General features: G+C 38.5%; 1 protein-coding gene across 6 annotated transcripts in view; it reads right to left on the bottom strand.

Moving 5' to 3' along the window:
* Positions 1 to 17,796, bottom strand: part of CACNB2 (calcium voltage-gated channel auxiliary subunit beta 2) — a 373,095-nt gene that overhangs the window by 173,017 nt on the left and 182,282 nt on the right. The window contains exon 1 of one of the 6 annotated variants that reach the window (XM_032880876.1): positions 8,701 to 9,090. The exons of the other annotated variants lie outside the window; for them this stretch is intronic. Within the exon in view, the coding sequence (XP_032736767.1) occupies positions 8,701 to 8,751 (51 nt within the window). The 5' untranslated portion in view covers positions 8,752 to 9,090. Of the gene's footprint in view, positions 1 to 8,700; positions 9,091 to 17,796 lie in introns of those variants that run through there. 6 annotated transcript variants of the gene reach the window in all.

The raw sequence follows: 17,796 nt of genomic DNA on the forward strand, positions 1-17,796 counted from the left end.
AGACCAGCGTCTGTCTAGCAAGCTTTGCTGTGTGGCCCCTAGGTAAAAACAGGATGAGGTTTTCCTTTGGTCTTGTTCTATGTCCTGAGAGCTTGGGTTATGACCAGGGAGAATATTCTCTCTGGTGACCGTCAGCCAGAAGGTATATGTACCAACATTTGTCTTGGGGGCCAGTCAAGTAGAATGGGATTCTGAGACCTAAAGTCATGAGCACCATTCTCTTTGTCTTCCATGCAAACAAACTCTTGGGGGAATTTGTCAGGAGGGGTCCCAGTCCTTGAAGGGTCTTTGTCATCTCCATCATCACTGTCTTGTTAGTGCTGGAACAGTCCCATTTCAGGAGCACCTGACTGTATCACTGTATTAGCATCCCTCTGATTGGAGGGAGGGAAAAGCAGAGACACTGTTTTCACTACGCCATTGTTACTGCCTGTGATAATGAAGGTCTTTGCTTACTTTTTCTTTCTTTTTTCTTTTTAAAGATGTTATTTATTTATTTAACAGACAGAGATCATAAGTAGGCAGAGAGGTAGGCAGAGAGAGAGGAGGAAGCAGGCTCCCTGCTGAGCAGAAAGCCTGATGCGGGGCTCGATCCCAGGACCCTGAGATCATGACCTGAGCCGAAGGCAGAGGCTTAACCCACTGAGCCACCTAGCGCCCCAGGTCTTTGTTTTCTTAGGCTAACTCTGGGAGTAATTTTCTGGGTCTTGTAAAGGCTACCCCTTTTTTACTCTCTTTTGGGACATTTCTTGTATCCATGGTGAAGCCATAAAAAGGCTTACTGGTTTGAGTTGCTATTGAGATAAATATAAGATCTTACTGATCAATGGGCACATGAAGGATCTTAGAATTGGAAAAATGTCTGTATTTGAAGAAAAGAAATTGTTTTTAGAGAGCTCTCATTCTAAATAATTGTCTTATTGTATTACCTAGATTATTTCTAAATAAGACAGAATACTGAAACATTAATTACCAAACATAAGTTTTACCTAATTTTGGCTTATTACAGAGGAACTAAAGATATTTGAGTCTGTTAGTAAATGAGTACCACACTTAACAATTAAACTATGAGGAAGCCTATGTTTCTAAGAACTATAAAATGTATTCATAATTTAGCTGATCTAAAGTATGCTGATACAAAGTTCATAATTGCTTACTTCTTAGTTTTTATTAGAAGTTACAGTTTCTAAGAGTTAAGAATGAATTCTAATTAATAAATATAATTAAAATAGAAATACAGCAGTGCCCGGGTGGGTCAGTCGTTAAGCGTTTGTCTCCGGCTCAGGTCATGATGCCGGGGTCCTGGGATCGAGCCCCACATGGGGCTCCCTATTCAGTGGGGAGCCTGCTTCTCCTTCTCCTCCCCACTCATGCTCTTTGTCACTATCTGTGTCTCTCTTGCTCTCAAATAAAATCTTTAAAAAATTTTAAAAATAGAGACATAATAAATCAAGCAGAAATAATAAAGGAAACAATTCTTTTTGCAAGAAAAGTGAAAAATGTTTTGGGGCAAGAAAAAGTATCAGATATGGACATACATCTTTCTTAAGAGAAAAGACAATAATTTTGTCCTAAAATACAACTGGCTGTTTCAGAATGAGAAAAAGGGAAACAGAGGACAAACTAAATGGAAATGGAAGAGAGAGACAGAAAGAAAGAGAGAGAGAATTTTATCTTGTGCAATCAAGCTGGCTAAAGTTGAATTATAAACATAAAGGTTTTTAAAAATAAGCTTTAATAAGGTGTTTATGTTAAAATAAATCTTAATTTTCTTTCATCTGCAAAAGGGACAAAGTTCTTTGGACTCTTGGTCTGCTGCCGATTATGAGACCATGAGAGATTTTTCTCTACCTTTTAGTAAATCTGCCTAGAAAGCAAAGATTATGTGTCTTACCAAAATAATTTCCTGGGGCACCTGGGTGGCTCAGTGGGTTAAGCCTCTGCCTTCAGCTCAGGTCATGATCCCAGAGTCCTGGGATCGAGCCCCGCATCGGGCTCTCTGCTCAGCAGGGAGCCTGCTTCTCTCTCTCTCTGTCTCCCTCTCTGCCTACTTGTGATCTCTGTCAAATAAATAGATAAAATCTTTAAAACAAAACAAAACAAAACAAAACAAAATAATTTCCTGATCTCCATTTTGTTTTAATCACATCTGTGATTACTTAAGAAAACTGAATCTTCTCAATAATCAATGAACTAAGTTTTGCTCACAACTGTGTAACCTTCTGTATTTGTTTTAATAATCTTTTATTGTCACTTTGGTTAAACAGCACATTAAGTCTTAAATTTTGTAATGTTCCACAATCATATTTGGTCAAGCGTCCAAAACCTTTTGATATTTTTGAAGAAACTTCCCCAAATCAAATTCTAAATGAAGTCTTTCTGACCTCAAACTAAGTTTGGGACTTTGTAGAGGATCCATAGACTATCTCAAAATATTTATTCCCCCAACCCTTATAAAAAGAGAGATATTACACTCATTATGCTTATTTGATATGTTAAATTGTCAAATAAGAAGTGATGCTAAACATTCTTTAGACAAAATATATACGGAAATTATTAATATAAGTGTTCTAGAAATTGTATGAAATTCCTAAAACTATGATGTGACCTGGTATAATGCAATCAGTCATAATTCTAGTTATTATTATTATTTTTTAATTTTTAAAAACGATTTCATTTATTTATTTGACAGAGAGAGACACAGCAAGAGAGGGAACACAAGGAGAGGGAGTGGGAGAGGGAGAAGCAGGTTTCCCAGGTGCCCCTCTAGTTATTATTTTAAAATGTATGTTACAGAGACAACCAAATTCCCTTGTCAATCGCATTATAATGAACTCTCATCAGATCTTTAACCAACGTTATGAGAGGTTCATGCAAAGGACTCTGACAAGTACTCTAGGAGAGAGGTTTCCTTTTTTTATTTTTTTTTTTAGGAGAGAGGTTTCTGATAACTTTAAGACCATATCACTGATCTGGGTAAGAATTTCCAGAACTAATGGAAAAACTAAATTCAAGCAGAATAAGAATTAATTATATGGGGCTAAATGAACTGATGAGGATGATTATAATTTTCCTGACTTTTTGTTTGAAATACCTCAGGTTCTTTTAAGTTATTTCTTGAGATTTAAGGAAAACTTTTTCTTCTCCCTCCCTTCTCCCCTGCAGCTCTCCTTCAGCTACCTATGACCTATAGCAATTTAGTAAAGTCTACTCACGTACAAAGATGAAACAATTACTCTTTTTCCCTAATGACCTCCCCGTGGATTCTCTCTCCCTCCCCTACTGCTCCTCCCCCTGCTCATGCACTCTCTCTCTCTCCCTCCCTCTCAAATAAATAAACAAATCTTTAAAAAAATGTTTCAGCAAAGCAAACTTTGAAAAGTCCATATGGTCAACCGCTATTCTTGCTGCACTTAATGTAAATAATCAGGCCAAGTTTAATGGGACTAGACTTATTTTGCAAAAACATTAGTCTTACTTTGATTATCTTTGATAGCAATGGGGGTAACTGCCCCGAGAAAAAATCTGTTTCAATGGAAAACTATAAATAAACCCTTTTGGATATCAGATTCCAGTCCCGTTAATTGATTTATGTTTTCTATTATAAACTAACTGGATTTGAATGCTTCTAGTTTTCTCCAATATCTGGCTATAATGTTCCAAAATAACCCACTTCCAATTTTCCAAAATTTCCAATTTTCTCCCACCCTGTGACTTGGAATCACTGAGAACTAAAACTGCTCTTTTTCTAAAGCTATGCAAACTAAAGTTGGACAACTTGATATGAACTTCAGGGAAATCACCACAACAGCTCTTGTATAAACCATCTTCATGCCTATTGTGTGTGGCCACTCATGAAGATCACCAGAGACATCCCAACTGCAAACTAGGAAATCTGTCCGATTGCTACTGCCTGTCCTCATTCTATCTGAAAATGCTTTGAGTTCAATCTATAAGTCTTAACTGATGACCTGTAGAACTCTGACTAGGTTTATAATTTGCTCTAATCATTAACTCTTATTTTTATAAGAGTTATAAAGAGTTATAAAATGCCTCTTTCTAAATACCTAATTGTGAAACCATCAACAAAAGGAAAGAGCAAATACTGACCAGGAAGATATTTGTGAATGATATACCTGATAAGGTGTTAATAACCCAAATATCTTTTAAAAATCATACAACTCTAAATCATACCCTAAAACAATCTGATTTAAAAATGGACAGAGGACCTGAATAGACATTTTTCCAAAGTAGACATACAGACGGCAGACACATGGAAAGATGCTCACCATCACTAATCATCAGGTAAATGCAAATTAAAACCACAATGAGAGATCACCTCACACCTGTCAACATGGCGAGTAGTTCAAAGAAAGAATAAGTGTTGGCAAGGATGTGGGGAAAAGAGAACCCTCGAGCACTGTTGGTGGGAATGTAAATTGGTACATCCACTATGGAAAACAGCAGGATGGTCCTCAAAAAATTAAAAATAGAAATACCATACAATCCAGTGATTCTACTTTTGTAGTATTTACCCCCCCCCCCAAACGAAAACACTAACTGAGAAAGATATATTCACCCCTATGTTCATGGTAGTTTTATTTCCAGTAGCCAAGATATGGAAGTAAGCTAAGTGTGTCCATCAATAGATGAATGGCTAAAGATACGGTGAGTTTGTGTGCATGTGTGTATAAACACTTGTTTAGAAAAAGCCATGAAAACAAAACCTTGTCATTCGCAGCAACATGGATGGACCTCCGGAGTATTATGTTAAGGGAAATAAGTCAGACGGAGAAAGACAAATACTGTATTATTTCACTTATATGTGGAATCTAAAAACCAAAATAAATAAACCAACAAAACCAGAGACAGACTCATGGATACACAGAGCAAACGGGTGGTTGCCAGAGCAGAGAGGGGTGGGGCGATGGTCAAAATAGATGAAGGCGATTAAGAGGTACAAACTTATAGTTCTAAAATAAATACGTCATTGAGATGTGGAGCACAGCACAGGGAACACAGTCAATGATATTGTCACAACTTTGCATGGTGACAGATGGAACTAGACTTACGATGGGGAGCACTTCACAGTGTATGTAAATGTCCAATCACTATGCTGACCTGAAACTATGTATGTCATCTATACCTCAATTAAAATTTTTTTAATTGATTTATTTTCAAGACTAAGAAGACCAATTCAGCAAAATATTAGAGCAATCTACCAACCCCACTTCTGAATTAGGAAACTCCTTGGGGATTCCATAGGCAGGCCTGCAGAGCAGAATATGCCACCCCAAAATATGCCACTTTTTTGAAATTTTGAATTTTAATTCAAAATAATGAGTATTTTAATTCAAAATACTCATTATTTTGAATTAAAGTTACTCAAGAAACAGCTGGTGCAAGGACACTCTGAACCTCCTTTGTCCCCCTGAGAGCAGAAAATAAATCTCCCATTTGAAGACACCCTCCCTGTACCAGGAGGGTAGAAAACGTCTTTACCCCCAGAGAGGGGGAATTCAAGGCCAAAAATGCTGTATGAACAAACTTTGTTACATCTTCACTAATTTGCGACTTCAAGCCTGAACCCCTGCTTTGTCAATTCTCCAAAAATGTATTGTTTCTTTTTCTGAAACAGCCGCCTGCTTTGGACATTTCTTTGAGTCTCATATTTTTATGGGTTCCCGTATGTACACAATTAAATTTGTTTTTTTCCTGTTCATCTGTTTCATGTCAATTTAATTATGAGACCAGCCAAAGAACCCAGAAGGGAAGAAAGGGAAAGTTCTCCTCCCCTGCAGAATACACGGCTCCCGTCAATGTCCTCTTCTTTTTTCCCCTTCCCAACTGCTTTAGCAATAGAAAGGTTAAGAGAAAGAAGCAATAATAATTCAAAAATTACTAGACTTTTTAGAATATTTAACCTCCTTCATCTTTTGATTTTTTTTTTGTTCTTTCGGGCTGGACGTCATTCAGGAGCTCTGGTGCTTTACCCTTTGGGAGTTGAGGGCCACAGTGAGAATCTGTGGAAGCTAGAAAATGAGAATGTATACATAGACTCAAATATTTGCATATTGTTTCTGGTGAGTTTGCACTTGCCTTCTCCCGGCCCTCTGATCCCAGGTCCGCAGACAACCACTTAGGAGTCCCACTTTGCAGGACCGTTATTTATTTTAATCTCTCTTTCTTCCAATATGCAAATCAAAAACAGCTCACAAATTTCCCCTGCTGCCTCTTCTAGAGATCATGGTCTGGGATCTCTGAGCTAAGTTCTTTCATTATTAGGCAGAGTAGAAAATGTAGATAGGCAAGTGCATTCCCTCAATAACTTGGGCACTGTGCTAAACAGTCTTTATGCATTGTGATTTTTAAGAAAAATTCTCACAAATACTGGAAATGCAGATATTAGTATTCTTAATTTTATAATTCAGATATGATCAAAATTTGCCAATCGTACAGTTATTATTAAGGGAATGGCCTAATAGTCAAAGTCAAGTTTGACCAGATCCAAACACTTGCTCTTAACCACAGCCAGAAAAACTGAAATTGTGGGTAATGTGTTAACTAAACAAAAAAGCCTACATGAGTCTGACAGGTCATTTTTGTTGGGCACACGATTTCAGTCATAAAGAATATTCAAGTTCAAGAAACTTAATGCAACAATACCAGCATTCATAAAAAGATAACAAATGCACTTAACGCTAGTCGGAGTCTTTTTTTTTTTTTCCCTTGATAGTGAAAAAGTAATTATCAGTATCAATTTTTACTAGTTTATTAATTTCACCTTCATAAGAATTAAATGTATGGTTTCTAGATGTGTTTTTGTGAGTTTGGGATTTGCAGGGATTTTAAAGGAGTACAACTGCTAGAAAAGCTGAAAACATACTTGGTTAGAACAAAAATAAGGGCCATGTGCCTTCTTCAGCCTCCTAAAAAGTTATTCCACAATATATATAGACACACACATGAATGTATACACAGACATATATGGATTTTAAAATTATCTTCCTTTATATTATAGTCCAAATTGAAAAACTAGCTTCTGTCATCATTTGCTTTAACCATTAAAGCAAAAATCCACGTGTTTACCAGCCTATTCAAAAACCGGTATTAGTTAAAATGAGAAATGATTAGGTCACAGGAAACAAAGAGCTAGGACTGGGGGAGAGAAAGTAGTTTAAAAACGTCCCTGTGTGGATTCCCCAATCATTCTTCACAGAACCGAAATTAACTCTACGATAAACCACTCCACTATTCTGAAGTCATCTAGATTGACATCCCAATTAAATAACTGTGACATTTTGGTGCCTTATTTCACTGCTGAAAATATTCAAAATGACCACTGGAATGTGTTGGGCAATTCAGGATACTTAGCAATTTGGGGGACAGAATTATACATTTTCCCAATTCATAAGAGAATTCCTCTGCAGAAACAACCATAACAGCTATTTTGTGTGCGATCACATTCTTAGAAAGCAGGCAAGTTTACGGGAAAGGATGATTCTAGAGGCCTCTGAGAACAAACAGGTATTGAATAATTTCTAAAATACAGGCGAGCGATAGCTTTAGAATTAGTGTGCACATAGCCAGCCATGCCAGAGTCTTAGGAAATAGAACCGTGGTACACAACACTTAACGCGGGCAAGCACAAGCAAGGAAAAGGGTGTGCTTAGAAAATTCTAGATGAAATGTAACAAAAGATAATTAAAAGCACCTAGATTAAGCGACTCATCTCACAGTTGCCTGATTGTGCTAATGCCTTCATCTGATATAAGATGGAACAAGTGATTACCACACACAGGTAGGTATTTCTCAGTAAGGATTTTTCCTTTTCTCTCTCTCTCTCTCTCTCTCTCTTCTTTCTTTCTTTTTTTGTTAGATGAACTTAGTGTGTATTGGAGCCGGAAACAGAAGAGGTACCTTGGAAAGAATTTCTAGGCAAGCTGTACTTTATTGAATTTAAAAAGGTATTTTCATGTCCTACTAGCACAGACCTTTGTAACCTCAGGATTTTTCTTTTTATAGGCTCTAGCTTACATTTGGGTTCTAGCGCGATGATTGTTTTTTCTGAAAACTTCCCTCGAAGCCCCATAATGATGTGATCTTTACTTTCAAAGATCCATTCCAAATTGAAAGACCCAAACATTCAGTTTTTGTCTGGTAAAGCTCTATGCTTACTTTTTTTTAAACATTAGACTCCCATTTCTGTATTTCATTAAATTCACAAATTTTTGAAATGACAAACAAGCAAAGAAATCTGAATTTGCATCCATGCAGAAAGTCAAATCATCTTGATTTACATAGAAAGGCTTCTGGAAAAAAAAAAAAAGAAAAGAAAAGAAAGCAAGCAGCAAGTGTCTAGACTGTCAGTGTCATGCGTAAGGGACCCACTGTCCACAGCTGGAGAAAGCATTTCCATTTTCCAGTGTCTCCCAGTCTCTCCCTCTCTCTGCCACAAGCTACTATACTGATCTCAATTACATACAGTTTAAAACCAGAGTTACAGCTCTCCTTGCTTAAACCGCCCCGGAACATTTACATAATCGCACTGCAAATGACATTTCTGGCATGATAAACAAAACTTTTAAAAAAGTGAAGCGACGAATGTGATTGAGCTTGAGCTCGCTAACAATAAAGGACATTCCTGTTCTCTTTAAACCACACCGTGCATCTGGCCTGCCTCCCTGCCCGCCTGCTTACCCCAGGAATGATGTACTTAGTCTGAGGAGACATGAAGCGTCTGTCAAGCATGCCAGCCCCGTTCCAAGTGCACCCAGCTCTCCAGAGAGCAAGAATGTGCTTCCCAGGGGCAAGAACTCAGTTAAAAAGCTCAAGGCAGCCAAGGGTGGCTTTGCTGACCGGCATATCAATCAACTGCTTTCCTTTTCCTTGCTGGCTGGAGGTGCGCGCAGTTTTAGCCAGCCAGTGTGACTTTCTAAAAAGTTCTTCAGATTATAACGGCTCTCTCTGTTCTGGAACCATTTAGGCATCGCAGACAAGCTCATCAAAGTCAATTAACAAACGCAAGTGGGAGGGTCTCTTTCTCCTTCCAGCTACGTCAGCTGGCTTGCAAGAGCAAAGCCTGCAAACTTGTGAAACCGACAAACGTTTCATCAATGTCAGATGCCTGCCTTGGGGCGACAATGGCTACAGCGGTGCTTCGGGATACTTTCTTTACTATACAACAGATTGCACAACTGGACAAGCTGTCAGTGTTCAAGAAAACTACTAGACTGTGAAAAAAAAAGTCTGGAACACAAGTGAGAACATTCCTGTGCTCACATCCGATGGGAGAAAATATTTCCTCCCTCGCATACGAGAAGGCGATATCTTTATTTTGTGGTCACCTTTCACATTCTCCGCGTGCATGACAAAAACATTTTTTCCCCCCAGAAAGCCAAAAAAATATTGCTTGGATAAATTTAATTTTATTTTAACTGAAAACGTTTTTTCATCCAAAGATGACTTTTTAAAAAATGGAACAAAAACCACTATACTCTAAGAACATGTTTGCAAAGCATGTAACAAAGGATTACTATCCAGAAGACAGAAAGAGCTCCTAAAAGCCAATAAAGAAAAGACCCACAAAATGAGAGAATAAGGAAAAGAAAAAGGAATAAATAAACCACAGAAGAGAAAAACCTAAGTGGCCAAGAAACGAAAAATGCTTTGCTGCTGGTTGGGAATACAAATGAAAATCTCAATTTACCATTCACACCCATTCGGGTAGAAACATTTAAGGTATTTGAAATACCAGACCTTGGTGAGGACGTCAAGCAGGGGTTGGCACACTCTAGCCTGAGGCCATATCTAACCAGCTACCCATTACTCGTAACTTGCTAGCTAAAAGGATGACTGATGGCTGCTTTCTCTTGACAGGTGCAGAGTTGAGGTTATGAGAGAGACCATGTAGCTTACCAAGGCTGAAATATTTCTGGGCTACTCCTTCACGGAAAAGTTTTGCCAGCCCCTGAAGCAGAGTAACCAGACTCTCAGACTTTGTGGGTGGGAGTATAAATCGGGACAGTCATGTTCGTGATTTTGCGAAAGGTGAGGGCAGCAAAGTTGTTAGTGACAGTGCCTGTTGGGGGCCCTCCTGTCCCTCACACAGGCACACAGGGAGGCAGAGTAGGCACAGAACGTCGCTAGCAACATTGGAGATGTTAGTAAAAACCTGCTAACAAATCCAACATGTAGCAACAGGAAAGTGGATAAACAAGGTCTGAGACCCTACAACAAGGAGAGTAAATGGTTTATGAGTAACTGCATGGATTAAATCAAAGCAAGCATGTCAGTAGGGAAAAGCAAGTTGTAGGACCTTTATACCTTGAGAACCTATGATATGATTTGTATAAAGCTGGAAAATACTCGAAAATACTATATGCTTTATAGGTAGTGAAAGTATAGAAATAAATGTGAAAAAGTAGTAAATGCAGGAGAGTGTTACACCAGGAAAGGAGTCCATCTGGAAGAATTACTGAAGGTTGGGGAAACTCTATTAGTGATATTTTATTTCTTACACTATGTTGTACTTCCACCACTGGCCACTATATTATTTTCTATGTATTTTTTGTAACTGAAAATTTCATAATAAATGAATTATTTATTCATAATAAAGAAATAATTTTAGGATTAGAAAAAACAGTGGAAACAATGAGGCAAAAATGCCAAATCATTATATAGACATTAAAATGTTTATAGGACACTTTCATTTGTAACAAAATACATAGGATATATGAGAATAAGTAAAAGAAAAAGAATAGCCTACCATTTTTTTTTCTATAGTAATGACTCCACTGTTAAAATTATTTAGAGAGAAACTTGTAAGGAAACATGAATTCTATTTATAGTGGTTGCAACTGGGTAGTGGGTTGAGGGCAGGTTTTTTTCTCTCCTTTAAAAAAATTTAGTATTTTGGGGTACCCGGGTGGCTCAGTTGATTAGGTGTCCGCATCTTGATTTCAGCTCAGATCATGATCTTAGGGTCCTGAGATCAAGCCCTGTGTCAGGCTCTGCGTTCAGTGGGGAGTTTGCTTAAGATTCTCTCTCTCCCTACCTCTGCCTCTCCCCTCGCTTGTGCGCACACACACACATACACACACATTCTCTCTCCCTCAAAAAAATAAATAAATAAATAAATAAGTATTTTCAAACTTTTCATGATAGGTTTCTATTATTTTTCTGATCCCCCAAAAGTATTAAGTGTCTAACAGGCAACCAAGGGTTATCCAATTTTCTAGGGAAATTAGAAACCTTTGTTTAACTCACTATTTACTTTAGATTAGGATATTTTATATATGTGTAAGAGTAGATACTAATTTGTAAAAACTTGATAGAAATGCCAATGGATTTGATGATTTGACCAGCAGAAACAAATTCATCCGGTAAAAATGCTAATGATTTCCATCTTGTATAAAAGATAACCTCCTCTCCCCCCACACCATAAACTGTTTTATTGCCTGGTGCAGTAGTTAACAGTTCTGTATCTAATTTAACAATCTTAGCCCTGTATCTTTTTTTCAATGACTATAAACGCTTAGGTCTCTCCCATAATCTTTTAAAACTGGTTTTACCATCCTGCCAGTTTCCTCAATAAACTAAAACATCTTTAACACATTCACGGTACATTTATTTACGATAAACATACTGAAATTTTTGGAAAATTACACTTGGCCTTCAATGTTTCTGACAATGGCGTATTTGATTACTAGCTTTCCAAGTCTAGCCCATATTAGTATATAGTGCCACTAAGATATACTTACAATAGAAAAATGTCAGTCACTGATGTTAATTTCAGGTAAGCAAAAAACAACTGGGGTTTGAAAAGGAGGAGGAGACGGAAATTCTGCAAGCCAATTTCAATGCCTTTCTAAGCACCTATAAGTTTTTTAATACTAAACAACAGTATGTCCCTGTTACAGGGATAGCACTTTTTTGACACATTAAATATGATTTCTTTCTTCCCCTTTCAAATGGGACTGAGGGATATTTTCTTGAGGTCTTTGGGAAGACAAAGATAAACAGAGAAAAGAGACGGTATAAGAAATGCAGGTTATCAGGGAAAAATAGACTATTCAGAGTGTAAGCCAGGAAGGTGATAACAGAAGTGCATGCAAGATTTTAGATCAGCTTATCATTCAAGAAACCAGAAGAAATGACAAACCCAAGACACTCTGGTCACTTTCCAGGGTTAAGAGGGTAGGTGACCTTAATTTAGGTGGGTTAGTCAATATCCAGTAGTGATTTTTTTTTCCAAAGATTGTATTTATTTATTTGGTGGGGGGAGGGGCAGAGGGAGAGGGAGAGAATCTCAAGCAGATTCTGAGCTGAGTATGGAGCCCAGGGCAGGGCTTGATTCCACAACCCCAAGATCAATGACCTGAGCCAAAACCAAGAGTTGGACACTCAACTGATGGACCCATCGGGTACCGTGTGATTATTATTTTTTTTTAAAGATTTATTTATTTGAGAGAAACAGTAAGTAGGGGGAGAGACAGAGGGAGAGAATCTTCAAGCAGACTCCTCGCTGAACATAGAGCCCTGCGTGGGACTCAATCCCATGACCCCAAGATCATGACCTGAATGAAACCAAGAGTGGGATGCTTAACTGACTGAGCCACCCAGGTGCCCCTCCAATAGTGATTTTTTAGTTTTTCATACATGTGGCAAATTTTCAAGCTAAGTGTTTGTAATTTAGAGAATGTCTAAGATACAAAGAATAAATAATGTCTAAAATATAGAGTATAGAATAAAAATATTAAAAATAACATTTTCTGTTTCTTCTAGATATAAGATAACTTCCCTGGTTTTACAAAGCATTTTCATTGTTAAGTACTGGGGTGGAGTGGGTGCGGAGAGCAACCCAGAACAAAAGAAAACAATAGCAACACTTATCCCTGCCATCCCTCAGGTTCCTAATCTATGAAAAGAGAATTGTCAGGATTACATGAAACCTCTAAAAGACATCTGGCACATCAGAGATGACAAATAAATGTTAGTTTTCTTTGCTATAACTGGGTGGTTCTCAGCTGGGAATGATTTTGCCCCTAGGGGACATTTAGCAATGTCGAGGGACATTTCTGATTGCCACACTGGGACGGGAGGGTGGTTTACTGGCATCTAGTGGGTAGAAGCCAAGGACACCGCTAAACATCTTATAAGGCACAGGCGAGTCTCCCACAACAAAGAATCTTCCAGCTCAATAGGTCAATAGTGCTGAGGTTGAGAAATCTGAAGGTGTCCTTTATATCAATGCTATCAATGAGAAGCACTTTAACGACCTGTGAAATTCAAACCATATCTAGATCTACTCCAGGTTGCCTCAATGTAGGATAGAGGGTTGGAAAGGCAAAGGGCAGGGACAGGGGAAGCTGACCGCTGTGAATTGGGAACATTTCAGAGGCAGCCCCTGGGAGCTCAGCCAAGTGCCCAGTTATGCTATGAGTTTCTACTGGAGGAGCCCATAGAGACCACGGGCTAGCTTGGTGTCAGATTTCAGATGGAAGGACCAAAGGTTTCTGCAGTCCCGACTGGCATTCACACCACTAATCTTTTGCTTTAGCTTATTTCCAGTTCCCTTCTACCACACCCCTACCAACAACCCCCACCCAAGTTGTCTTTGCTAAACTGTGAAAAAGGCTTCATGAAATTGACATTAGAACTGGAGAACTCCAGGAGCGCTATTTTTATAACTAAAGAGGCATGCTCACCAATCTGCCAAGAGAAGGGCTCTCTTTATTTGTTGTATTTGTATTCAGAATTGTTATTATCTGTCTACATAAACAGAAGGTAGGGAGGATAGCTTCAATAGTCCTGAATCCTCAATCTGAGACAACAGTCCCATTTGTTGTTTTACACTTTAAAACAGCAGCAGAACTTTCTGGATGGGGGGGTGGGGCAAAGTATAAATATGTTATGTTGCCAGGAGACCAAAAAAAAAAAAAAAAAGGCAAAATTTTGGAAATCATGTACTTTGAGCAGCCACTCCAGACTTCAAAGGCCAGACTGTTTATCTAACGGGCAAGGATTGTGAAAAAAACTTCCTTGATCAAACCCCCATTTAGAGCTCGTGCCATCAATGGTGTCATCTTTGATTACAAAAGGCCATGATATGTGTACAAATATGGGTAATTGTGGCATGCATTAGCCAGACAGTGAATCATGACAGCAAAACAAAACTCTAACGTGTGTGTACACTCTAAATCTCGCATGTGTTTTTGGTAAATAACAGCCAAACACATTGTTTTTCTCAAGAAATAAAAACAAGAAACAATTCCAAATGCCATAGAAAAAAACAAACAAAAACCCAAATGAAAATAGTCACATTTATAATTGAATTTTGTTTCCGCCTAACTTACTGTTGTCACCAATAAATTTATTTATTTATTTTTATTTCATGTGACAACAAATCCCAACCAATTTCTACTGGTTATTGATTCAGAAGAATAGGAGCAAGAACAAAGCATTTTTTCCCCCATATCTGTACTATTTGACCCAAAGGGTTGCACTGTTCAATTTCTTTCCTCACGTTTTATTCTTGTAAATAGTCTGTTATCAACTTGGCCCTAATTCATGTAGGGGCAGATGAAGGCAGAATCTTCATGTAAATCAGAGCCACTCAAATCAAGAAAGGTCCTCTTTTTTATTTCATAAAAAATCTAGCAGTGACAGAACTCAGCTAGCTTCTTGTCCTTCTTCCCTCCTTGATAAAAGAGCTCCCCCCCCTTTTCTAAAACATATTATGCAATTTATCTTTAGTTAAGAATTTACACTGGCCAAACAACTTCCTTTCTGAGACATTGTACTAATTTCAAACATATCACAACTGACAAGAGCCAAAAGGAACTCTCTTCTCCACCATTTGCTTTCCCTCACTATTGGCTAAGATAGACTTGAAAATATTCCTGAGTACTGTTATTAACAAAGAGCCACAGTAATTTTAATCTACATCAAAACTGCTACTCCAGACTATTCTAGGAAAATAAAAGAAGTAGAGGGTGTCTTGGGGGCTCCTTTGACCTTTTTATTTCCCCATGGATCCATTCTACTGTAAATTTGACTCCAAAAAGCATAGTTTATAATTTTTTGGTACTTGCAACCTGCATTTAACATAGTAAAACTCTCTTTCCTTATTATTAAATGTCTTTCCAGAGTGATCTATAAGAAAGCCTGCTGACTATTTTCTATAGTAATTGAATGAACCTATGTAATTCAATGTATTATGTTTAATGTTTGAGTATTTCCCTTTAAAACAACTGCTACTGAATTATGCGAGATGGGGTGTGGGCTGGGGATTAAGAAGGTTACATCAAGCGCTGGGTTTGCACTGTGTTTTTGAGCTACCCTTGGTCCCAACACACACACCCACATTTCTTAATCTTCCCAGCCCTGCTCTATCCTGCCATCTTACGGGTTTTCCTCCTGAAATTTTCACTTCTCACCTGCTTTAAGGGAGTCATTATTCCCTACTCCCAGTTTCTGTGAGGTCGTCCTAAAATCCAAGGTCTTTCATTTCCAGGCTCTTACACATAGCACCAGCTAGACACGTCCCCACGAACTTCCAGTAGTGTGTTCACACATACTTGCTTCCAAAGGAATTTTTCTTCCACCCCCAATACCCCAGTTCTGCACAATGTAGTGAACAGCATCACTGTCCTCCTGTGACTGGACCAAAAACTCATTGGCAAGTACCCTCCACTCAAGCCAACCTTTGTCACCTCTCTTATGACCTGCCTAGCAATAGCCCCTAACTCACTTCATGGCTGCTGTCCCACCTCCACAGATAGCCAAAGTTGTCTCTTGTTTTATAAGGTTTTAGTCATTTATTTATATGAGAGAGAGCAGGACAGCGAGAGCTCGTGAGTGGGGGGTGGGGAGGAGCAGCGGGAGAGGGACAAGCAGACTCTGTGCTCTACGCTGAGCGTGGAGCCTGATGCGGGGCTCGATCCCACGACCCTGAGATCATGACCTGAGCCCAAATCAAGAGTTCAACATTTAACCGACTGCGCCATCCAAGTGCCCTGAAAGTTGTCTTTTTAAAAGCATGAATTCATTTCAATTGCTCCGCTGCTTAATATCTTCTAATCATTTCTCAGTGCAGCTGAAATATGCAGGGCTGGTGAGAACTGGCTCCTGGCCACATTTCTGACCTCATCTCCCTTCACTCTGCCCGTCGGTGCCACAGCGGAAGCCACACTGGCCTTCCTGATGTCCCCAGACTGCGCCACATGCATTCTGGTGTCAGGGATCTGCATTTGCTCTTCTGTCTAGTTGGAATGCTTTCCCCATAGACAGACACATGGCTGCCTCCCTCTTACATCATTCAGGTAAACTCATCTCCTCAAGAGAAGCCCTGACATCTGGGACTAAAGTAGAGCTACTCTCTGTCACAGGACCCTGTTTGATTTTCTCTGCAGCTTAGAGCAATAGTTGAGTATAGAACATCTGGTTTGTCCACCATGCTAATTTCAGTTTTAATATGGCCACCATGAACGTGCTCTCTTACTGCTTTTGGAAGAGTATGGTCTTTTCCGCAATCTAGTAAAACCTGGAAGTATATTCAATAAAGAGGAAAGGACGCTAGACTCAGAGATAGTAGAACGGAGTTAGTTCCAACTCTGCTGCCATTTAACTAACTGGTTAAGTGACTTGATATGCCTGAAGCCTTAGAAGCTTCCAACTTAAAGAGAGGTCGTTCAACTGGTCAGTCTACCAAGAGGCAAATGACTTAGTCTAGTCCTACCACTAACGGTTCCAAAATTTCTATTCCACTAAACATGCTGGAGGAAAGACTTCATACAATAGTCCAAATTATTTGATCTCTAAGAGATCACAACTAATTTAGGTTAAAAAAAATTGGCCAAAATAAATGGCCCTTGCTTAGTTAATCAAATTTTCACCCAGTTCTTCTTTAAACGAAATCTTGCTGACCTAGTGAGTCCTAGAAGGAGCATACCTGATATCGTCCTGCATTTGCAAGTTGGTCATATAATACAGACTTAAATAAGATCTGCCAAACATCTTAAGTATTAAATAGTGAAAATGATTTTTAGGACTTATTTGTCTTATCTTTAAAATTCCAGCTTTAGTCAGGTATAACTGACATAGGAAATTGTAAGACACTTAGAGTGTGCATCGTGGTGGTTTGATATAAACATGTACATTGTGAAAGGGTCCCTCCCTTCTAGTTAATTAACACATTCATCATCTCACATGGTATCTTTTTGTAGTGAGTGTGGGAACACCTCATTGTCAGTTGTAGTCATGACACCTTAGAGCCTCAGAGCTTACTCATCCTATGGCTAAAAGTCTGGACCCTTTTATCATCTTCTCCCTATCTCTCCCCACCACCTAGCCCCAGCATCCATTTTGCTAATCCAAAATGAACTTCTAAATTTTCAAAACAAGAATTTATAAATTCAGTACAACAGGATAAAATTAAACAAAACAGATTAAAAAATAGATCTAGGGGAAACAATGAATTAGGGATACAGAAAAGCATACAGGACTGCTAAAAATAAGATCATGAGCTCAAATGGAATGGCTCCCACCATGTGATTTCATTTTACTAATTCCTCCGATGAAGTAGTGAAATGAGTCGATTTCTCTAGATGTAAATTTCGTGTAAATCACAAAAATGTGAACTAAATTTACTCCCTAATTTTTACTACAAACAAAGACCCATTTTTAAATCTTCTATCTCCCCCACACCACTTTTTCATTATGGGGTGACTTAGGAGTACCAACTCTAAGAAAACAATATATTCCCAACCCCATTTTTAAAACAGGGACAGGTTT

The sequence above is a fragment of the Lontra canadensis genome, unplaced genomic scaffold, assembly GCF_010015895.1.
Source record: "Lontra canadensis isolate GAN:19392208 unplaced genomic scaffold, GSC_riverotter_1.0 scaffold72, whole genome shotgun sequence".
NCBI lineage: Eukaryota > Metazoa > Chordata > Mammalia > Carnivora > Mustelidae > Lontra > Lontra canadensis.